Source organism: Bemisia tabaci, chromosome 9 (genome assembly GCF_918797505.1).
Source record: "Bemisia tabaci chromosome 9, PGI_BMITA_v3".
NCBI lineage: Eukaryota > Metazoa > Arthropoda > Insecta > Hemiptera > Aleyrodidae > Bemisia > Bemisia tabaci.
The window spans coordinates 26,058,548-26,083,726 of NC_092801.1; the positions used below are offsets into that span (position 1 = coordinate 26,058,548).

Genomic DNA, 25,179 nt, shown 5'->3' on the forward strand with positions numbered 1-25,179 from the left:
ATAAATCAAGATACTACGGCACAAAAAGAGAGCGGTAGTCCAAAAACTATCGAAGTCCTAGTATCCGTACTTAGTAACGTTCAGCATAAACTTTATCGTCTGGCTGTTGCTTAATTGCCATCGGCTATAAAAGGTTATAAGAAATTGTACAGCCGGCTACAGAAGCTATTGGAAATCTTACAGCCGGCTTTAGGTTTATAGTATTTTGGAACACACATTCTAGCTACTGCCAATTTTTACCAGGGAGTGCAGAAGTGCGTATCTCGATTTTTGACGGTTTTGAGTTAGCTTCATGAACATGTTGCTTGAAATGTCGTCTATCTGCCAGCAAGAGACTATAAACGAAAAAAATCGGGAAGTCTCTGAAACCGTAGAGCTTTTTTCGCGTATCTCGGGCTTAAGTCAATCAATATCATTAGCAATAGAGAAGGAGAGGTAGAATAATATATATATTAATCATTAGCAATAGAGAAGGAGAGGTAGAATAATATATATATTAATCATTAGCAATAGAGAAGGAGAGGTAGAATAATATATATATTAATCATTAGCAATAGAGAAGGAGAGGTAGAATAACGAGAGGTAAACGAGATACGTGTTCTGGGTAGTTTCACCGTCGGAATAGACTTGAAAGAGACATTAAAATATTATTTTTCGTCATATCTCCATACAATGCGAGTTATTTCAGTAATATTTTCTTTTATCCCGGAATCTTTTTGGTTTTCAAAGTGTTAAACCAGTTCGGAGGCTGACAGTAATCCATTTACTGAGTTTCCTTTTTTTAGAATGGACCAGTAGACAAGGTACGAATTAAGCATTCTGATACATGTTTCTTAACCAGGATTTCACGTAAAACATGATTCTTGCATTGATAATTACTAGAATCAACTCCAAACTGGACGTACTTCTGCCAAACAGAACCATGTACATTTAGACATGAGCCCTAAGACCCATAAGAATATATGCATAACAGGGCTCACGTCATAGGTAATGCGCATAGTTTCGTTTGACAGAAATACGTCCAACTAAGATATTAGCGTTTTTGTTTTACGTTGGTTGCAGGGAATAGCCCGGTCACAAGAGACGCAATGCTCTACGCATACGTGAGTCAAAACTCGCCCAACAACAGTTTTGGCAAGCCTCTCAATCGAGCAATTTTCCCTCTCTTCCATCTGTTGTTTAAAGTGTTAACAGCAAGCAACAGCTGAGCCAAAGTACTAAAATAGAGGTTGCCATATTTTCAAACCGCAGAGACTGTTGCAGCAACATGGAAATCCTTTCTTTTGGCTGAAGCCTTTCGTGATCTCTCTGACTTTATCCCCTTTGTTTAACTTATTTGCTTAGTGTTCTTTCATTTCTTAAAAGTGTCGATAGTTCACTGCTTTCAGTCTCTGTCATCTAATTTGCTATACTTGCTGTCTTTTCTTCCACTATATTTGAACTTTTTAAATCTTTCTAGCCCTAGAAATGTCTGTGATTTTCCATGTGTAATTACTTCTGACTATTACATAGCCCCTTTTGGTGGCTTTACGTATGCTTTGTAAAATAAAAATAAAGGTTTGGTGCGCGATTTGACACGCGTTGACCATTGTGTTTTTATGAGTGGGAGTTTTGGATTCACACATCAAGAAACATTAAATATTTTGGTGGGAGTTAATTTCAGTAATTTTCTATGAGCAAATCATGTTCTGCAAGAAATTCATGTTAAAAAAGGTGTAGGTATCAGCATGCTTATCTGCGGTCCATGGCTCACCAGTGTCAATTTTGAGAGCCTTGTTTTTTGGAATAACTCATACACTGAAATCCACTAAAAAATTTACATCCTTGAAAGGAGGACTATTAAAATATAAATAAATTAACATGGAAATAACAATGAATACGCTTTTTAATAATTAACATATTTTTGATATAATATGTAAGAGTTCATATGTGCGTTATTTACAATCCCGTAAAACAAGTTACGCTAAAATTTGTTGAATATTAAATGGACACTGAATTATGAAAAGATCAACTTAGAGGGTACTAAAAAAACTAAAAGACTTAGAAAAGAACATTTTCAATGTTAAAACCTTTTTTGCATTCAAAATGCGGGTACCTTATAAATGCATCATAATAAAAAGCTTAACTATTACAGAGAATCAGGAAAAACCGGACGAAACAAAACTTGTAGAGCAAGATTTTGATTTGAAATCAATGATGCAAAAACAATTTGCTATTGGTGGATTGACTTAGTTTTTCACTGAATACAGCAAAAAGTCACTAAAAATACTCGGGAGTAAAACTTTGCTTTACAAGAAATTGTTGTGCCAGGTTTCCCTGGTAACTACTATCTCCGTAATCACTTCTTGAATAGAATCGGTAGGCAAATAGAACAATGATTCAAACAGACAGTTACAATACACGAAGGGAGAAAAAGAAAATAGAGATCTTCAAAAAACAATTATTCTAGAGTCAGAGTATACATACTTTTTTAGAGGCTCATTACAAAAACGAAGAAGACAAAATAAAAATAATAACAACAAAAATTTGGAGGCATCCAGGAGTTGCCTCCAGGAGAATCACTTTTTTACGGTGAATATTTTAATTAGGAGTTATTAGGCCAAACTTGAAATTAATACAGGTAGGCACAATATAACACTGACAGATGAATTAACAAAAACTCACAAAATTTTATCCAATTCCACCTCACTAGCAGACACAAAATTAAAGAAAGACAAAGAAATCTCTTCCATCTTCTTATTTTTAGATAATTAATTTACAGTTAACTGTGAAATGAGGCTGGATCTTCAAAAATGAGTTATGAGAGAGCTACTAATATGGCGCCCTGTCAAAAATAAAATTCCATGTGCCCTCAACTAAAAACATATTATAAATAAACAAACTTGAAATTTATTTTGGGGGCCTAAATTTGTAGATTCAAATAAATTGCTTGGTTAAAAACGAATGATTACACAGGAGTCCAACGAAGTGCGAAACGTCCGATTTAATGTCTGAAACATCAAATCACAGCTTTAAATAATGCTCTGAAGGACGAGAAACAAATGCACCTGAATCAGAAGGTATGTTGCAGAACAGAAATAGGAGAAAACATGAAGATAAAAATTAAATATAATTATCAATGTCTAAATATCAGAAAACTGCAAGGTCTAGTCCTTAAATCGACGAGGAAGTTGTGATTAAAATATTGGTTACTGATGAAGCAGTAATAAGGAACTGTTAAGAAAAGTCTTAAAGACAATTCAATATCAGGAGAGCTCACTGAGATATCTTGACACACGCGTACAATCAAAACACATACACACGGACACACACAAAAAAGAAGTACACAAGAAAATGAAAACTTGAGGAAGGTCAGTCATCGGCAGCTAGGCCGTCACTGTAGCATTTTATCAGCCGAGGCCTTCGAGTGAAATGACGAGTTTTATATGTTCACTATTTATTCAAATGATCTATTGTATTTAATCCCTAACCAAGTCTTAAGCTTTTCACAATGATCCTATCAACGCAACAAAAGAGAAATGGGTTTTATATTTGACAAACTTCCAAAACTGTGAAAAATCCAAATAGAAATAGAAACTTCCCTAATAGTAGTGACTTCCACCTTTTCATAAAAGGCGGAAAAAAGGATAAAGTTGAGGAGGAATTAGCTTTAAAAAGGAACTGTCAATGTTTACAAATTTAAAAAGAACTCTTTTTCAATTCATTTTTACGAGTAAAAATAATTGAATTTTCCGTAATTTGTTTACAATTATTACATATTATTTTTCACATAACATAAACTATAATTTGCATTGAAATTTAGTGGATATTCAAGTACAAAATCATTTAACTTCACATGCAAATTTATGTAATTCTCTGATAAATTTTATGATACGTATACTGAGAAGGATACTACATATCTTCTTCATTTGAATATTTGGAAAAATTCACTTATACAAACCAATAAAAGTCTTCCGTTTTTGAAAAAAGAGTTTCTCAATTTGTAAAAACTTACAGTTTTTTTTTTTTTTAAAATGTAAAACTAAACTCCTCCTATATTTACTCCTCTTTTTTTTTAATTCTATGAGGAGTTTTTACAATTTCTTAATAAACAAGTACCGCCAGCAGGATTTTCTGTGCGTTCTATAATTTTAAGCTCCACGTATAAATGGGCACACTTACTGAAAGTCTTACGGAAGAGTTCATTGGCCATTTGAAAAATTAAAGAAAATAAAAAACATAGGTGACATTCATTTGTAAAGAGAAGAGAAAATTACAAAGGGTGATGAAAACCTTATGAGAACAATTACGCAGAATTAGTAATCCTGTTCATTCAGATTACAATTGAACAGATTTTAAAGTACACGTAGCGGTACAGTTAACAAATCCAACTAATGAGAGAGGACGATTAGTGTTCACAGGTTTCAAAAAAGTTCAATTTTTTTGTCCACCCCTTTTAAATTGAATGGAGGCTCTTGTACTACTTTATAAAGTAACCTTAAAGATTCCAGGGACTATGCCTAGCAGATTGAAATCAGTCTTCCAACAGTTTTATAGATTCAAAATAGACTGCAGTCCAGTGCTTAGAGCATCCAGACAGAAATAAGAATTTTCCGCTTACAACTACAGTTAACACACTGACTACCACAATAGAAACTACCAATGCTGACTTAACGTTTCAATTTATCTCTCTTTTTTTTGTAGAAAAAGAGAAAAATCTGAAGGGCTAGCCATCTTCACAGCACACAAGATAAGATTCCTTTCTAGCCGTGGCGAAATTGAAGGCAAAAAATGCCATGGCAGTCAACATGTTAAATTCAATTAGATACACTCCTCAGCCAAAATCTTGCTGATTGTAGCTGCTTGCAAATCATGCAGAATAATCTAAACATTAGCGGAATCAACTGACATGAGAGCTTACTACAAATTAACAAACAGGTAGCATCTCACAAAAATCAAGAAGCAGAATTTGGGCCCTGAAAAACAGTCTGTAGTATGCTTTTTGATGAGAGACTTCCTTGGTTCATTACATAATTTCCAGTTGAATTCCAGTTCACTTGAGGAGCGCCTCAGCCTTACAAAAACTTTCCACTCATCATGTCTGACAATATAAAATGTATGACTATTCGGGGAAAAAGGGACCTCTGGGAACACACAGAGGAAGATTTACTGCGAGAGCAACTTTTAACGGGCCGTAATATTTGAGTTTTTAACCAGCAATAATAAGTAGTCCTCAGTTGAATTCATTTGTGTACCAAAAAAAAGCTTAGAGGTGCATTATGGGCGAACAACTTGGAGCCCTCGACATAACAGACTAAAATGTTAAATCGCTTTTTCACAAATTTAAGATTTTTTGCGAATAAATTCGAAGCATTGAACCCTAGTTTCGTTTAAAATATTTTAAGCAATTGTGTTCATGTAACACTCCTCTCTACAATGATATAATTAAACAAATTTTAGGTTCTTCACTTCTAAGGTCCCTCTTTCTGTGAACGATTTTGGAAGCTGAGAAAAGTCTGTCATTTGTTAAAGAAAAGAATTCAATTCATAACTCTCATCTAACGCTTAACTTTAGGTTTAAAAGCTTTGAAGTGAAGGAATATTTTTCATTCCTCAGCCTACATCGAGCTTAGGTCTTGATGTTTTCGAAGTAAAAATTGATTCCATTGGAACAGATCACAACAACAGTTTACGAACTGTCGTAAGTTTGCAAATCAAAAAAAGGTGATACTAGAATGTCGACTGTCTCGTCAAATCTTACTCTCTAATATAAAATCATAAGAGTAACGCATAACACCTGAGGCGCGAAGCGTTTCAGGGGGTTGGACCGCAAAGCGGTCAGGAGGCATGGCCCCCTGGTACAGAAAACAGGAAGATGAAGCAAAGTCAATAGGTTTCAATAACATATTAGTGACTAAGTCAGCAATGACTGACGGTGAATACTGACTAATCAGTTATTCAAATACACTTAACAAATAATTTTTTCCTTTAAACTAAAAAAACATTGACTAGAAATTGGCATTGAATCATAATTAGATAACACTTGTTCTACTCTAAGGGTTAAAATATCTAAATTTTATAAAATTTATTCAAAATTTAACAAGTATCTAAAGACTATAAATCAGTTTATAAATTAATTAAAAGACACGACTAACATGGTTTCATGATTTAAGCTTACTCTCAAAGGTTTTGCACAAGACAAGCAAGCGACACGATCTGACATTTCAAGTCTAAGAAATACTTGGGACAGGCATTGAAAATTCGAGGAAGCAAGTCGAGAGGGGATTGGCAGGTGATTAGTCTAGAAGTAAAATCGGAGGATTACGAGTCTCAATAAGACCTAAAGTTACGAATTTGTAGATAATTACATCACTTCCAGGGTTACCACAGAATTTAGAGAATTAATTGCCCTGACAATTCCTTAATTTCCCTGATAAATTTTGGTAAAATTCCCTGACAATTAAAGATTTGCCAAATGGTTAAAAAGACATGATTAGAAATAGTTTTCAGGCAAAATTTGTTGCTTGAAACGTCAAACCCATTTTTAGAAAGCAAGTAAAAACTTGACAATTTTCCCCTCACTATTTCGTCGTCTTCCCTGACATTTCCAGGTTTCCTTTTCAAGATTCCCTAACATTTCCCGGCATTCCCTGGCTGTGGCAACCCTGCAGTCCTCCCTAAGGTCTCTGTACAAAATTTATTTGATGACACAGCTATGATACTTGAGGAGGGCGATTGAAAGCGCTCCTTATTTTTTGATACGGCTCCATTTTATAAATTGGCTGTGATGCAGAGTAGAGACTCTTCATTTTTCGTGGACTTTCCAACAAAATATTGTCCACAACTAATTGCTCCTCCAAAAATTTACACTCTTTTGAATGGTGCGTAATATTGCAGTTCGAGCTTAGTTCGACAGAAACGCACCGCGTTATACTTTGAAAAACTTAGTCTACTTATCCCCTTTGAAAGAACTATGAAATACTTGAACACTCTCTCGGAGAGCATGGGATTTTTTGAAAAATACTACCAAATGAAGTGAGAGATCGAAAATTTTGAAACTGAACATCAAATATTTGATTACAGAGAGAATTTTTCAAAAGGAGAGACAGAATACTGAAACCTAGCTTACTGTTCATCAAAATACCAGAGACATGACAAGTACTTGGCATTGAGAAACATATTAATTTTTGATGGAGAGGGTCTGATCAGCTTTGAATTCATGTCAGGAAAACAAATGACCGCTTCAACCAAAAATAAAATACTGATGTTATGAAGTTGGCGTAATATACTGAGAAAGGAACAAAATCAGGTTAGTTACGAGTCAAACTCAATAAAATTTGAATTTCATATTGATGGATCACAAGAACAGTCATTTAGAATGCCCATTAAGTAACACTAACGGTAAGGAGAAAGACTGAATTCCTCAGCTATTGGAGAGATACTTCACCTCAAGAAATGTTTAAAATGTATGGAACTTGTTGGGGCAACAGAATGGTTACAAAAACAACCTATCTAAAGGGCTTCTTTGAGAATGACATTAAAAGAAGAGGGAGGAAGGATGAGTAAAAGAAATGCACCCTCTACTGATGGAGCAGTAATTGTCAAGGAGTTGGACAGATTATGCGCCATGAATTGTAACAAAATTATGAGTTTTGATGGTAAAGGAGAAAAACTCAAAAAGTTAGCTGTATCTATTGTGCGCTACAGGCTCAGTGTCTGTGAAAATGGGCCAATTGAATCTCCTTATCAAGTCTAAACTCTGACATTTAGATTTCCTTCAAATGCAAGCTAAGTTAAACTTATCGGGACAAACCTAGATGAAATGAAAAATGTTACATACAAGCTATGCTAATACTGTCTGACGGAAGAAAATCTTTAAAAACCCGAGTTGATATAACTGGTTTGCGGAGGAATATCAATGAAGTAGTAATTACACCCCGGCCATTTATCAAACTATAGGGGGTTTGCAAGCAGAAAATCAATTTGTCTATCGATCTGAGAATGGATTGATCTTTGAAATACAACGTTAATGACATAATATTTTGATAATAAAAAAGAAAATACTAGAGAAAAATATAAGTGCGCTTACAGTGGGATGCACTAAATCCTTAAAGGATGGGCATTAGAAGTGTGATTTGACTAGAGACTACCCTGAGGAAGTTCAGTGATGAGCGAAATAAGCGATAGTAAAGGGGACACATGATTGAGGGGACCTCATTCATGGGTGGATGTTTAGCACAAATTTTAGATACTTGAGAGAGAAAATCATTTCTGCTCGAAAAAGTATACCTTTTTGTATGGGAGTGATTTCTTTAGTCATAGACGGTTGTCTGATGCACATGTGCTGTCAGCCCAGAAAATATTGAATGTCACTAGCTAAAGTAAAAAATGCGTACCTCGATTGCTACATTTCAAAATCTCTGATCATGTTTCCTTTTTTTTTTCAAAAATAACTTTAGTCTGCGGTACAAACAGTGGCAGCTGAGCGGAAGAGTCAGGTAAGTAGCTTGATCTATTATTTACAGCTTTAGTGTCTTCAGTAAGCCAAAATCTTTAGAAAAACCCAATACACCTGTGTTTCAACCCTCGAACAGTACTTCAAGCCAGTCACTAGCTCCGTCTCTCAGCCGTCTCTTTTTGTGTCATAAATCATAGCCAAAAATTTCCCCTTGACATTTTTTGTGATTATTTCAGAGTCAGAGAAGATAATTCGGGAAAATTTCAAAGTAGAATAATCGTTAATTTTCTTTTAAAAATGTTTAACATGATCAGCAAATTGCAACTTTGCAATCACAGATATGCTTTTTTTCACCTAGGGCATTCATATATATTTTTAAAATTTTTTATTTTCGCGATTTTTCACCCAGATTTGCATTGTGAGTAGATTTTGTAAAAATGTTTGAAAGATTTGGTATGGTGTGACAGGTTTATATAGTGATGTATGACAATACAAATGAAGGAATGACCCCTACTTGTGTATAGTGATGTAAAACTGGAATTGAAACAGGATTTTTTTTTCCTCTGGTAAAACATGAATGATGCGAGAATTTTTGTTCTTTTGAGCACAGCACACAGGTTACCTCAGTAAAAGTTTGCTTTAATTCGACTTGATGTGGTCTGAGAGTGCAAGATTTTGAAGAATTTCCTTCCGCACAGAAGAGAAAGTACCTAGATTCACCACTGAGCACATCGAAAACCTCAGTTTCTTAAAATAACAAAACACAGCTTACTTTACCTGCAAGCTGATTATTGAAATTGATAGACGAAGCGATAGACAAAGTAATTGACAAAGAAGACAAAGGGTAAGCAAAATGGTGGACGAAGGAGGTATGTAATAGGCTAATGAATGGCAACCCACAAGAGATCTTATGAATAGTCTATCATGTTCCTCTTTGGTCTATTACAGCCACCCATTTCAACCAATAAGATCTCTCCATTTTGCCTTTGTATTTTTTGTTCATCGCTTTATCTATCAATTTCAATAATCAGCCCGCTGTTTAATAATTCAGGCTTTTAACAAAAATGCTTAATCGAGCAGTATCCGTCTTTCACGCTTAAAAACTGTATACAATTATTTTCGATAAGTTTTCTCATGAGAGCAACCTGTTGAAAGTATATACTTCAAAGTTGGAGTATACCCTGAGTAGTAAAATTTTGATTTTCAGAAGTTTAAGTTTGTGCACGCCACAGAAAAACCGGTGGGAGAGGGCTGACAGAATTTAAAAGCACACGATTTTCATACAAAAATTCCCTGTTGACATGCCCGATGGTCGAATAAAAAATCAAACCTTTACTGAATTTATCGTACAATTACAGAAACACAGATCATAAAAGTAAAAGAGTAAAATCCTACATTAATAATGTTGAAATGACTAGATTCAAATGCAAATTTGTTCGACTGTTATGCATCTTAACCATGATCTATTATGCTATCAGAATGAGGGAAGAGAGAAAAAGAAAGGGAAAATTTTTAGGAATAAATGGAGCCACAGCAACTTTTGAAATGAGTTAATTGCGAACAGTATAGAGTTACATTTTGATTTTAGCAGTTTGCAATTCAGTGGTGATGATAAGATTGGTTTAAGCGTCAAAGTATTCAGACATGATACCAAGAAATTCGACGATAGCCATATTTCAATATTATTTTACATGATGTTCCTTCCGACCTCCTGAGCAAAATGGGCTTTGAAATCGTATGCACTTTTTTTGTGCCAATGTTGAGAAAAGCTGGGCTAAAAGAAACTTGTATGCAATAACAGATACCATGATTATAAATGAAATAAATCTTTGAATCTATTACTGTCAAATTGGGCCAGTTGTATCATGGAAAACAAAATTCACCTAACACATATTTTTTTGATGGATGAACTAAAGCCTTCACATTCAAATGAACATCGTAAAAATGAACCAACAACGAAATATACACGTAACAAAATACCCTTTCCATTTATGTTCCTTAACTTGTGCATAGTTGGCTACAACCTTTAAATTTTTGGTTACTTTTACTTTTGATCATTGCTCAAACAATGATATTCTTTTCAAACAATGACAAGATAACAGCATTTTCAGAATCAAATTGTGGATGCCCTAAGTAAAATCGAAAGAGTTTGGCAAAGAAAAACACAAAAGAAGAAAGCATTGAAGCAACTTGCGTTGCTGTGGCCGATACAAATCTTTTTAAAAAGTTTTGATTTATATTAAAGTTAACTTTGACACGCTCGTTAACGACAAATCTTGATTGAAAAAATATAAAACAAAGTAAAAAAAATAAATAAGTAAAAACAACAGCAAAAATCCAGGCTGTAATAGGATGCTGATAAATAGCAGTGGCTTATTTCTTATATTGTTGCTAAATGCCAAAGGTATCCACCATGTTATGTTTGGTTCAGCATAAATTGTTGATGACAACCTTAATACTGTAGCAGTAAAGACGAAAAAAACAGAGGAAAAAGTAGTGTCTGACACGGCGGATACAGCCAAAAATTGGCCAAAATCGAATTGCAATGGATTCTGGGGGATCTACTTTTGAAGCTTTGATCCCATAAAAATCATACTTTAATACTGTAAAGCTGCCTTTAAGCTCCCAACTGAACTGTGCGCGTTAAGTAATTAAAAGTTTCTACGGACAAAGAAAGTCTTTAAATGAAACTTGAACGATGAGCAACAAAAAAAAAGAAAAACAAATAAAAATTAAGTAAAGATAAATGGTCGTTTGAGTCAGAACCTGACATTTCATTGTGCATAGACTTAGACAGCGAAGCACTTACTTTTGGTTGAATTAAAGGAGGCTATTCCAAGAGTGCACTAGAAAAATTTAACGGCTTTAACTTTTTCTAGTACGGTGTAGATTTTTCTTAACTTAGATCAACAGTTCCAACTTTTAGAAGGTCCAACGACTGACGATCAAGCCTAGAAAACAAAGCTTAATCAAAGTTAAGCCGTTGGACATAACTATTTCAAGCCTATCGCCAAGTTCTACGAAAAGACAACAAACGTACAAAACAGCTGAGACAGAACATTAGAGCTTAGGCTGCTAACTATACAGCTAATAATACAATAATTTGTACTGCTGTATTGAAAGAAAGTTTATGATACATTAGCAGGTAGAATATGCGAGCTTATTTTACAAATAATTCCGGTTGGATTATAGAAAAGTCTTCCCCAACTAGGAGCGAATGATTCCCTAAAAATGAGAAATTACAAGGCAGAGGTCCTTTCGTAGAAGGCTGTTGCTCCTGACTTGGCAAGACGAAAAGAGCAAAGCAACGGAGTTGCTGATCGGCTGGTTGGATTGCATTTTTTAACAATGTTCGCTGGGTGAGGAAACGCCTTAATTTAAGTTATCAGATACCCTAAAACCTCACAGAAGTTTAAAAGTCATAGAGGCATTGATAAATTGGCTCAATTTAAAAACTAAATCAAAGTTTTATGTCTGGTTCCTACCGTTCATCTCGCTTAGAAACCTGTTATATTAGGCTAGTCTCCAGTGAATAGATACGTCAACAATCATCTTAATAAATTCATTCTGATAAAGCAGAATGCAGTATTTTGCATTCAATTCTTATTTTCTTTAAATAGACAACTCTGATGCATCTTTTCGCAGAATAAACCTGCTTTTCTTTGAAGAGAACAGAGACAGTACTTCAAGGTAACACTTTAATAGTATGACCATTCTTCTGAAGATTCGTCTTGAGCAAGCTTTGAGGCACGAAAGTAATTTCAGCGATTTGCTAAAAAATGCTCTCCATCATACCGCACGAGGAGACTTCTTCAATTGCGGCTAACGAGCCTAAAAAAGAGACAACTGACCGACCATTTGCTTAATCATTGAATGTTTACACTTACGTCTCTGAGAGACGCTTGAATTTTAGGCATATGACGCCTAGACAATTAATCCTTACAGATAATTTGATTATTAGTGCCATGTTTAGCAGAGTCGTAACTGCATTCCAGATTTCATCTTTTCTCACCTAAAAATTCAACAGCACGAAAACGAACAAACTTTACTTCTAGGTTTGCCTTAATGAAGCAAAGTAATGATACAAATTTTAATTACATAGGTGTAGAGGTCTCATCAAAACCGAACACCTTGATGAACGAAAAATGTTCGACGGCCAGAATGGAGTTACAACACTTCAGCTGAAAACTGCAGATAATGACAGCAGTATTGTCTACGATTTTTAGGTTGCGCAATTTTTTTCGTCAGCATTGAATGGAATTTCCTGCCTGACTTGCACCTAAACTGCACTTACGTAGTTGGTGCCATGTTCGCGATCGGAGACACAAAAGTTTTCAGTCTATCTATAGGTACCAATGGAGGAATGACAAATTAGAATACTGCTTTTGAAAATGTTTGCTACGCCGCGCTAAATATGAGGTAAGATGTGATCAGCTGTTTTTTTTAGAATGACAACTGCTAGTCTGTTGAAATAGTTACTTGGAAAATTCAGGATGGAAACGTCCAGGATCGAAGTCGGGGTTGACGAAAGAGAACCCTCGGAACTCGTCTTGGTTGATCGAGATGAGCACTTCTTGTTTCACTGGGGTTAATGTGGGCTCCTCTTTGGTGAATTCAGAATCAAAGTTTAGCACGTCTTTCTTACTTTTCTGAAAGTTAAACAAATTGTTACGATTAACTTCTAGTGCAAAAGAAACAAGAGTGTGACGTAATTTTAAAAATGGACTGCCGGACAGGGTAAAATACTCACTGGGTGCTACCACGATACACGTTTCAGAGTATCTACAGACCTAGGAGATAAAATTTTGAGACTTCCAGGCTTTCGCGGATCAAAATGATGAAAATTCCCTGATCTTTAGACCTGTGCGATTAATCAAACGTTAATCGTAATCGCAATTAATTTTTTTCATCGTAATCATTATCAGTTTGAGAAATTAATTGTGATTGACTCGATTAATTTGACTTGATGAAATGTCCAGTTTCGCGCCGCATTTTGAATTTGAAATTTCTGCCACTTGTTTGAATTTGCTTCACGTCTACGGTAGCACGCTGCTAACCCCTAGCGGTAAAAACTCGCACTGAAAAAAAATGGTGAAATCCCTGCGAAAATATCCCCATCGGGCTTGTGCCGCGATTTCACGTCGATGATAAAGGTTCTTCGAATACTTTTGATTAAAGAGGTTGGCAGGGCATCAAATAAAAAACAAAATTAAATAGTTGGCGAGTTCATGGTCACGAAAACCAAAAAATAACTTCGTTTTTGTCACAAAAAAGAAGAAGAAAAAAAAAATTATCGCGCTCTGTTTAACTTTTTCGGTTTTTTCCCGATTAGGATTTGAATCGTAATCACGATTAAAATCGAATTGAAAAATCCATAATCGCACAGGTCTACTGATTTTTTAAACTGTCAATTTTAACGCATGAAACTGAAAATAAACAGGGTGTGGCATTAACTTTATTTCGCTAGAAATGGGATAGAATAGAAGCTCCGAATAGAAAATTATGAACTTTTCACCTTCCTTCTTCAGGTAGGTAAGTGCTCAGTTAATTAAAATTGAAATTCCTTGCAGAAATTTATTTTTCTGCTCATTTTCCAGGCAGTATTGCAGAGCACTGAGCCTCAAATCAGACTGAGGATACGTTTGAGAGTATAATGATTTATGATTTCAAATTCCAAGATTTGTTAATTCTCCTGTTGTTTTCATGAAATTCCTAGACTTTTCCCTGATTACCTTAACTTAATAAAATTCCCCGACAATACCTGGTTTTTCAGACCTGTAGACACGCTGCATTATCCTACGTAGTAATTTCATGTGAATTGTACATAGTGTTTCATGTGTGAAAAAGTCTACGTGCGGAATAGAAAGAAATTCGGCACAGGCTTTTTTTGTGTGACATTATGACATTCCTTATGGCCTTCTGAGCACGATTAGCTCTTAAAATCAAACTTAGTAGCCATATGCAACATCATGTAAAAAATATCGAAATTTAGCCGGCGCCAAATTTCTTAGTATTCTGTGAGTAGTCCTTTCTAAATGCAACTTCTGAAATTTCCTTTGAATTGTGGTAATCATGCACATCCATGAAAGCCCTCTGATCAAGGATAAAAACAAAAACAAAAAACTTGCAAACTTGATTGCTCTCTCGGGAGCCTTCAACAATATAATACCTTTGTGATGATTGTAAGTTAAGAAACGTTATTTCTTGATCTATCACATAGAAAACTTATAAAGTTAATAAAACCTTGACTTGGTGAGAAGCTGGATGTTTTAGTGCATACAGGAAGACACACTTCTTTTTTTAGTAAAATGATCGAAATTTTTATAAAACGCTTCCTTTCATCTTACAATCTTTGCAACAAAAGTAAAACCAGCGAAATCTTTAAGTCCCAACAATGAGTCGTCGAAAAATTGCGGTAAAAGTTATCAACTATGATATAGCAAAGAATAATAGCTACCAGAAAATTAACTATTAGCTTCTCCTGTAAGAACACGTATGGTCACTTTTGAGAAGTGGATTTGGGACCATTCCCTTGTAAAATTACAAACGGCAGAGGTAGAAAAAAGGTGCACCGTGAAAGAATATTAAACTTACAATTTTTGGCTTGAATGGAGGTTTAACGTTTCTATTTTCTAGAGCCTCCCAATCAACATCTTTGAAAAATGGATGATTTCTAATGGCAGCATCACCTCCTTCAGATGCGACACAACCGAGACGCTTAGCTGGATTCTTTGTCATAAACTGAACAAAAAAACAGAAATGGCATTCAAGTTAATGACAGCACAAGTCAAAAAGAGTCGAGGACTTCAAAATTTTGAAAGACCTAAAAATTCAGGCCGGTTAGAATTCAGGATAGAATTTCTGCTATTCCACCACTGTGCCATTTGAGATCTTACTGCCAGAGGACAGCTTTTAAAGAATTAGATTATTAATAACTGATATCTGATCATTGATAAGCGTTACGAATACTTAAAAATTGTTATTTTTCTCATTAAACTTAGAGAGGCCTGCTCCTTAAAATGGTAGAAGGGAAAAAATGATGTACGGCATAAAAGTTTCATTAGAGCCAAAAGAATAAATTCTTATAGTATCTGCATTTCTAATCAGGTCATCTTTTATCTAGAAAAGGCGATCCAAAAAATAAGAAAGAATCTTTAGCCATTTAGTAGATAACATTTCATTGCAACACAGAGAGTGTAGAAGGTTAGAGGCCCGACTGGATAAGGAAGAATTGAAACAGAAAAGAAGCCGTAAGCAAAAAGTTGCGTATGTTAGTGCGAAAGTGTGCGGCAAGCGGGATTCCCCATACTACTGCACTCATTAGCTAAGCAACAGTTGCAGACAGACGATGTATGAAAAATTGCCTGCAAGGAGGTGGTCCGACAGCACCATACCTGCCACTAGTCACTGGAAAACAATAGAAAATAGTAGTTGCGTATGTTGCCAGCGAGCAAGGGCCTCTGTTTCAATATCTTGGCATTAAGTCAGGCCTCTGACCTTCCATACTATCTGTTGCAACACCCTTTGAGATCAAGACCGTTCAGTTATGATCCAAATAAGTAGTAAATGAGTTACATACCCCTTTAAGAATTGAAATGGCTTCCTTGGACAACCACACTGGGTACAGAACATCATCACGAAGGATTGAATCGAATAAATCATCCTCATTATCAGCTTCAAATGGCGGTTGGCCTGCCATCATTTCATACATGAGGACACCCAACGCCCACCAGTCCACGCTCGGTCCATATTCGAGTTCTTGCAATATCTGAACAAAAATAAATGAAAAATTGTTAGAAGACAATCTTTAGTCAATAAAGATTTCAAGGTTGTTGAAAATTCTTAACTGAGTCAGAACTCTTTGCATTGAGGACTTAGGTGTGAAAAAAATACTTCTCAGTTTCAGTGCTACGAAATTCCTTTCACCTTTATAAGTACTTTTCTCAAAAGTAAAATGCAGTACCTATGACGGGAAATCTGCAATACTTCAAACTGTGGTTTGCATTTCTGTAGTTTCACTGTCAATATGAATCACTCCAAATTATTTAAATCAGTATTGTAAATTGTTGTAAGATATGGTGTCACTGTGTCAGTCATTTTCGATGGAATTTTGAATTCTGCTGATTTTTCTATGGATTAATAAAACAATAGGCAACCAGCCAAGATCTGCAGTGGAAGATATTGTCAAATTTATCCTCTTCAAAATCTTAAGTAGAGAACTTTTCACATACATGGGAAGTTCGAAAACCAACTCCTGAACAAAATATTAACAAGTGTTTCCAACACAGATCAAATGGAAGTTGGATCATACAAATGAGACGTCATTTACATGTTTGCTATTTAACAACTATTAATTGTGAACATCTGTATCTTGTTTAGGAGGTGATTCCCCGGGCTCTAATTGTACAATTCGTTGTCGTCATGAAGTTTTGATGAAGAAACATGTTATGTGGTACTTTAACTCATACCTTGTCATACCTTGGCCCATAAAATCAATTTTTCTTTTTTTTGTTTATGTGCACTGACAGGTTCATTTATCATGCAAACCAGTTGAAAATTAGAGACAAATTAGTTGAAAGTCACCCATTTAGGTATCTATGACAGAGAATCATGAGAGAAGGAACCATTGAAGCCAACGAAAAGAGCTAAACTCACTTCAGGAGCTATGTAATCGGGCGTTCCGCAAAATGTGGTTGTTAAAACGCCATTACAGATGCCTTCTTTGCACATTCCAAAATCAGCTAGCTTACAATGACCCTCGTTATCCAGTAAAATGTTGTCTAATTTCAGATCCCTGTGAAAAATCAAAATACAGAATGGTATAAAATAGAAGCAACATGTGAGAGACTCTTTAAAGCCTGGTCAAAGATTAGGAACTAGTGATTCAAAATTTGGCTATGTACTAACAAAAAAAGAAAAAAAAAATTGCACGAGAGGATTTGGACTTATATTTGGGCAGAGGGCACAGCCAAGTAAACAGACTATCTTCAAATAAAAAGTTGCTGAAAACTCGTGATGAGCACATCAGAGAAGTCTGAAATCCGCTGCATAGCAAACAATTTAAATAGCTTGTATCACTCTTTATCAAATTTCCTGCGTCTACAGGTAGTTTTTCTTAGTGGCAAACATTCAAATTTGCCCAGAGAGACATGTGAGAAGACTTAATCTAATGTAAATAAACCAATAATCTTGCAAATTGCTACAAACTTTCCTTGTTTCGAATTTTTTCATTGAATTAAAGCTACTGTTTTTGCGACACAAAGTAATGGAAAAAGATACAAATGCTTGAAAACGATTGAAATCATACTTGATGAGAAGTTTGCAAGACCATTGTTTATTTAGGTTACCTTTGCTTGCGTCTCTCTCTGGGAAAACTTGATTTTCAGCCACTAAAAAAACTGCCCGCAAACACAGACAATTCGAAACAACATCTTAAAAACTATACAGATTACGCACAAAGGAGTTTATTTCAAACTTTTTTGATGAGCCCTTTGTGCTATTTACACAATGAACCACTAGACAAGGTACGAATTTCAGCATTCTGATAAATGCTTCTTAACCAAAATTTCAAGTAGAACACAATGCGCACAACGAAAATTACCAAAATCAATTCCTTACGAAGATATTCAATAATTTTTGATTCGTGAATTCAAACCACCCACTCATGAAAACTCAATGCTCTACGTGATTCACATCGCACGCTAAACGTTTATCATAACAGTCTCTGCGATATAAAAATCTGGCAACCTCAATCTTGACGCTTTGGCTCAGCTATAGCAAATTGCTTATAGTTTGAAAAACACATGGTGGGAAATGAACATTGCTTGATTGAGAAGATTGCTGAAATCGTTGTAGTGCGCGATTTGACTCAAGTAGAGCTTTGAGTTTCTTGTGAGCGGGCAGATCAAATTCCTTGTAACCAATGTGAAATAAAAACGTTAATATCTTCGTTAGGAATTGGTTTCAGTCATTTTCATTGCGTGAATCGTTTTCTGCGTGAAATTTTGGTTAAGGAACATGTGTCAGAATCCTTTATTCCGTACCTTGTCTAGTGGTTCATTGTACCTGATTGTTCACAAGGCTGTATCTCTCACAAGAAACAGACTCTTTGAAGGGTTCGCTTCTAATTTGAAGTTAGACAGAATGAATTCTTACCTGTAAATTACGCCATGACCATGTAAAAATTGTAAAGCTAAGGTAACTTCTGCTGCGTAAAACCGAGCTCGAGGTTCATCAAACTTGCGGGCCCGTTGAATTTGAAACATTAAATCACCACCATTGACATATTCCATAACGAAAAACAGCCGATCCTGAGAAGAAAAATTAGAGCATGTAAAAAAGGGGAAATGAGGGATTTTTAGTTCCTTATTTTTGAGCTGTGAAAATCACCATGATTACCATTCCTAGAAATAGAAACTTAGAAGAAAAAGGACAATTTTGCAGGAGAGCGATTATGACCCTCCAGTAATTAGAAGGTTTTGAAAGCCTTGAGTCTGCTTTAAACTCGATTTTAGGCCAGAGCAGCAGACCGATTATTGAAAAAAATAGACAAAGCTTTAGACAAAGAAGACAAAAGGGATATGGAGGGATTCTATAGGTGGAAGCGGGTGGGCAATGGACAAAGTAGATCTAGTGGACTTGCTAATGGCATCCCACTAAAGACCCTTTAGTTAGTCAATAATTTCCTCCCTTAGCCTATGGGAACCACCCATTTCAACAAATAGGACTGTTCCATACTCCCCGTGTCTTCTTTGACTATCTTTGACTTAACTTTGTCTATAGCATTATCCACAGATGTCAATAATCAGCCCACAGACGCTATGTTGTATTTCTGACAAAACTTTATGGAGGTTTGTTTAAATTGCAAATCATGTGCTCGGGAGGGGATTCAACAAGTAAATTCTTTAGAAGAGCTTTCAAGACTCAAAAGATCCTTTTTTCAAATGGATATCTTGGAGCAAATTGATGGTGGGCGGCTAGCTATAAAATAAATAAAACCTACCTCTGTTTGAAAACAAGAATGGAGGGCAGTCAGGAACGGATGATTGGCAGCTAATGCCAAAATACGTTTTTCAGTCATGGTACAATCTACATCTTCATCTTGAATTATCACATCTTTCTTTAGCACCTGTAACAGAAAAATAAGATGAAAATTTCAATAAGATTTGCCATTCAACATTCTGGACAACAGAACTTACTCAAAATAGGTATACTTTCAAAACATCAGAAATGTGAACATAAAAATTCCAGAATATGTACAGGGTGTTCGTAAAGTCCCCTCCCCCCCCTCTAACTTTTGACCTAATTGAGGTAGAGATTTGAAACTTGGAGGGTGTTCCTAGATCAAAGGGAGCTACTTTTTGACCCCTCCCCAAAATTTTGGGGGCCCCATTTTGGGGGGGTTACGGACCCTAACTTTTAATTTTCAAATGAGAAGACCCCTTTTGTGATACCTCGTTCGAAAGAGCATAAAAAAAGAAAATTTTTCGCGCAAACCGGAAGTCATTATCTCAAACCGTTTCAAAATGGCGGCCGGTCAAAGTTCCAAATGGCCGAAAATTGGCACCTCTGTTATTTGCACATGGATTTGCTTGAAACTCGGTATCTGGGGGTATTTTGGCACGAGAAAAACGAATTTAACGTTAGATTTTCAAAAAAAACCCTAATTTTTCAAAATGGCGACCCGTTTAGGCTCAAAAAGGCCGAAAATTTGACAAACTCGATTTTTTTGCCAATGGATTCACCTGAAATTCGGTATCTGGGGGTATTTTGACCCGAGAATAACGAATTCAACGTTAGATTTTTAAACAAACCCTAATTTTTCAAAATGGCCGCCGATTAAAGTTCAAAATGGTCAACAATTGGCAACCTCGACTTTTTGCCGATATATTCGCCTGAAACTCGGTGAAATAACGTCGAATTCGTTTGTTTCCCACCCAGATACCCTCAAACACCGAGTTTGAGGCGAATCTATCGGCAAAAAGTCGAGGTTGCCAATTGTTGACCATTTTGAACTTTAATCGGCGGCCATTTTGAAAAATTAGGGTTTGTTTAAAAATCTAACGTTGAATTCGTTATTCTCGGGTCAAAATACCCCCAGGTATGTATTGATGTGTTTCTCACATTTTCCAGTAATTGTTCACAGACTTTAGTATGTTTTCACAAATGTTTAGAAAAACTAAACAGCACAGAGAAAGAGCCGCTGATGTCTCACATTGATTAAGTGAGAGGATGTAAAATAAAGGCAATTAACATGAATACAATTGGTTGAAACTTACCTTAACAGCAAATACTTCTCCACTAGTTTTCTTCTCTGCTAGCATTACTTTGCCAAAACTACCTTTACCGAGAACTTTTAGGAAATGGAAGTCTTCCAAGCCAAATTTCTTTTCCCTATCTCTGTCTGGACCTTTACCTGAAAGTTATTAGGAAAAACAAGAGATAAAATAAGACATAAAACACTTGTTTCAATTTACAGCTACAGATAATGAAGAGAACTTTACATTTGGACGTATTTCTGCCAAACGGAACAAGAGATAGAAGGGAAAGAAGGGGTGTGCTCGTTAGTCCAGGGACATGAGAATGAATGGGAATTGTGTGACGTCAGCAGCACTGAAGACATCTTTGTTGTTGCCCTTGGTTGGCATTAACTCATGAGCCCTGTTCAAAACGCTCTTTTCCATGCCCATGGCTCATGAGTGCAGCATTCAGTTGGCATACAGTTCCATTTGACAGAATGTGCAATCTCACTTTTCCAAGTCTCTAAAGGGAATCATGTACAATTGAACATTGTTTCTTATGTAGCTTTCTAGAGCACACCCCATCTTTCTCACTCATCTTTCGTTCCGTTTGGCAAAAATACGTCCACTTCACGATAAAAGCTACTTTCTACAGCAATGATGTCGATTTGATGTCATCGAATTCAGTGGAGGTTTCTAATTTAAATGCTCTAAAAATAAGATTTCTACACAAGTCCAACTTTTGCCTTTTCCTTAGCTGTCGTGTAATAAGAACAAAGTAAAAAAAATTCTACTCCAGTCAAATTATTGACCCAGCCTAAAAAGGCTACAACTGCCTGTGGTTATGGTGGGTATTTTTCATTTTTTTTTCAATTTTACCCCCAATAGAAAAGTCCGCAGGTAGCTTGAAACTCTGGGTCTACGGAGACAAAAGTTTAGTCAGTAAACAGATTATGGAGAACTGCACAAGGAAAAGTTCAAAACCAACATGAATACCTACGTGAACGTAAATTGATATCAAGTTTGAGGACGCGTTTTGCTGGTTCTACTCTTTGACATCCTCAGAGCCACTGTTTGAGTCCTGTTGAGGATGCTGGAGAGTCGAGCCAGGAAAATGCATCCACAATATCAATATCAATTTGCACGCAAATGAGTATTGACATTATTTATTTATTCATTTCGTTGTACACATAGACATCCCAGATAGGGCTTGTACAGGATCTCTCATAAATCATAGGAAATAACAATAGAATATAACAATAAATTGAAAATGTTGATGGAGACCTATTTCAGAATCCACCTGGTGAATAAATTACTTGGACAATCAAATGTTTTGGAACTGACTTGCAAAAAACTTTGCAGTTGGCTGTTTCTTTGATTTCCTTTGGTAATTTCTTGAAATTTTTTTGACCTTCTGCCATAATGGAATTCTTTTTGCTTTCTTTTCTGCCTATTTTTCTCACTTCTTCTATGTTCCTGGCATTATAATTGGACGTATTTCTATCAAACGGAACTAAGCGCCAATTTGAGTTCCTTTTGAGGAATTTAGAATGTCAGATAGCACGTTCTGTCAAACAGACCTAAGCGCCATGGAAAAGCATTGCGAGTGTAGGACGGAATAAGCCGGACATCAGATTCCGCCACCAATCCAAGCCCCCCTCTACCTTTCTCATCCTATGGCGTTTAGGTCCGTTTGATAGAAATACGTCCAATTGTGCACGTCTTTATTTTTTAATAACATATCTTTACTGTTAAAATACTTCATTATTAAACTCAAAAATGTGAAAACTGGGATCATTATAAGATTGTATCCTTAAAAATGTCTGCTCACGATGCATCTTCACTCAGTTTATGCATGATTCTATTTGAACAGGAGAAAATCTGTTTAGATTGCTAGGATCATCAACATCTGAGCGATTATCCTCGATCTTGTTGCAATAAAATCGCGGTATTATCGCCCGGCAATTTATCACGATATTATCAAAACATAAATCGCGATATATGGCGATTTAATTTAGATTTTATGGAAAAAAATTGATCACAATTTTATCGAACAAAAAATTGCGATACATATAAATTTAATTGCCATAAATCGCAATTTTTTATTCGATAATATCGCAATAAATTGTCACCGATATAATCCTGATAAAATCTCTATTTTTTCGATCACTGCTTCTTGGGTTAGTGACATGATTTGTAAAAAAAAAATTAGGAAATAAAAATCGATGTGAGTTTTCTTTACCTCGGTCTGAATCACCTTTCTTCTTATCGTCGGAAGGCTTCAATGGTTCAGAATCACTACCTGCCTCACCATCGCCCGAAGCAGCTGAGCTTGATGATCCTACAGGAACAGCTCCGGCGCCTGCAGGTCCACTTGCCCCTCCCTGGAAGTTCAGGGCAGAAGTATTCGCCACTCCGCCACCACCGGAGACCTAGGGGCAGAAAAAAAGGAGATGAATTGTAAGTAATAAATATTTACAGCAGGAAGCGCATCAAATTTAGAATTTAAGGAGTAATGGACCTCTGGAAAAGGTGCTAATTTAAGTATCGAAATACATTTTCTCATCAAAATTTCAAGTAAAATGCTATTTTTATACAATTATTTTTCTAACTGAGACTCAGTTTGATTGTGAGGATATTGCTGATCTTTAACAGAGTTCAAGTTTCAAGATTTTTCTAATTTCCGGTCTTTTTCATAAATTCCCTAACTTTTCTCTTCTTTCTCTGACCTGATGAATAACTCTTACAATTCCTGGTTTTTAAGAACTCTTGTCACCCCAGTGGGATGCACTGATTAAGTAATTTTCTAAAATCAGATTTATGGTACTTTCTTGGAAAAACAAAACACTTTACCTTTAAAACTCCAAGATTAGACAAGGCTTCAGCCAGCTCTTTAGAATTTATACCACAGTTATTTGCTACGTTTTTTTGACATCGTCGGTGAACGTTAAATTTACAAACTGAAAAATAAAAAAAACGACAATGTTAGCAATACTAATAATATTAAAAGAAAATTCTACAATCAAATATATCTCTCTGGAAAATCTGTTCTTTGCAAAACAGCGATGTTGATGAGCTTCCTTGAAAAAACAATGAATATTGACACACATGAAGCTCAAGACTTTTAGTGCACGGGAAATTGAGCAATTGAGATCATTGATATTGGAAATTGAGATCATTTTGAACCTGAAGAAGCAAAAAACTTCTAACCTTCAAAAGTTCATTAACCAAGACTCCTACTACTAGGAAGAAAATAAACCTTAAAATACAACATGAGGAGGTTCAAAAATATTTTACATTTTTTCTCCTAGGTGATTTATGGTTATGGTTTATTTTTTATCAACGACCAACTCATCATTTCAACTTAGCATATGGTACCTACAGGTACATGAGAGATAGCATTACCTGTACACTGAAGTCCTTGCTTATAAAATCCGTAGAGCAACGAACCACAATGATCACAAAATGTTAGCAGCTTGTAGGTATGACTTTCAAACATGTGTGGAACATTAACGCCAAATCTCTGGGAGGAGGCCGCTGATTGAGAAGACTGAAAAATTACCCAAATTATAAAATAAAGGTAAAAATGATAAAAAGCAATCAAATTTGATCGAATGATCCAAAAACCTAGAGATGGCCATAATGGGGCAGTAGCAAGGAATTTTTGCAGGGTTTTGTCGTGTCGTTTATCGGGTGAAAAAATTTGTTACAAAACGAAAAAGTCTATTAAAAAGTTCAAGAGAGCATTTCTAAGGGGAGAAAAAGCTTTCTATGTGCGTCTCTATAAATGATAGACTCTGAACGCCAAAATTTCGTATTTCAAGGAAGTAAAATGAAAACTGATGATTTCATCATAATATTTCACTGACAGGAACTGTGCTTAAAAGTGCAAGAAATTGTATTACACGAAATTAGAAGACAAAAATAAAAAGAAAACTTAGGCATGGAAAATAAAGCACAAAAACAGAACAAAAAAGTAAGAGTTTACATAAAAAAAGTGAAAATAGAGATCCAGCACCTCCGACACCAGTGAAAATAATAGCCCCAAGTTAATTATCTTTAAAACTCTTCTAACCTTAAGGACAGGGGGTTCTGGTAATTGCCTATGGAGTGATTTTCGCCCTCCAATTATCTTCGGGGTCTTGGGAAAAAATCAAAAAAACAAAAATGAAATGAAACAAACAGAGGCACAAACCAAAGAAACGGTGAACAGGCAAAAATGAAAAATAAAACAACTGAACAGGAAGCTTTAAAATCAAAGGAGCAATTTTTTAACCTCTCGGTTCGTTTTTTTTAAACAGGAGCTGAGAGTATTGACAAGATACAAAATCTATGGAGTAATTAGACTTTAGACGTCATGTTGAAATAAATAAATACTGACACTATGAGGTATGACCTGTGGAGGTTATGAACAGAATTATTCTTAATATCTGTTCCATCCAAAAGATCACATTTTTGGTTGTAAAAGTATGCATTTTATTAAAATGAAGAATGCTTTGACAT

The 25,179-nt window shown here is 35.5% G+C and overlaps 1 protein-coding gene across 3 annotated transcripts in view; it reads right to left on the reverse strand.

Annotated features, from left to right (window-relative positions):
- Positions 1-415: 415 nt before the first annotated feature.
- Positions 416-25,179, reverse strand: part of Pkc98E (Protein kinase C) — a 31,045-nt gene continuing 6,281 nt past the window's right edge. The window contains exons 6-17 of one of the 3 annotated variants that reach the window (XR_011900537.1): positions 24,752-24,817; positions 24,082-24,226; positions 23,530-23,636; positions 22,919-23,108; positions 20,716-20,852; positions 19,440-19,565; positions 18,593-18,747; positions 17,093-17,231; positions 16,017-16,205; positions 15,032-15,178; positions 8,843-13,086; positions 416-8,485 (exon numbers count right to left, since the gene is read on the reverse strand). Coding sequence is in view for 2 of the 3 variants with exons in the window: in XM_019052431.2 (XP_018907976.1) it covers positions 12,913-13,086; positions 15,032-15,178; positions 16,017-16,205; positions 17,093-17,231; positions 18,593-18,747; positions 19,440-19,565; positions 20,716-20,852; positions 22,919-23,108; positions 23,530-23,636; positions 24,082-24,226; positions 24,752-24,817 (1,575 nt within the window). In the remaining variant the exon portion in view is untranslated. Of the gene's footprint in view, positions 13,087-15,031; positions 15,179-16,016; positions 16,206-17,092; positions 17,232-18,592; positions 18,748-19,439; positions 19,566-20,715; positions 20,853-22,918; positions 23,109-23,529; positions 23,637-24,081; positions 24,227-24,751; positions 24,818-25,179 lie in introns of all 3 variants that reach the window. The other 2 variants (XM_019052431.2, XM_019052432.2) reach the window with 2 other exon arrangements.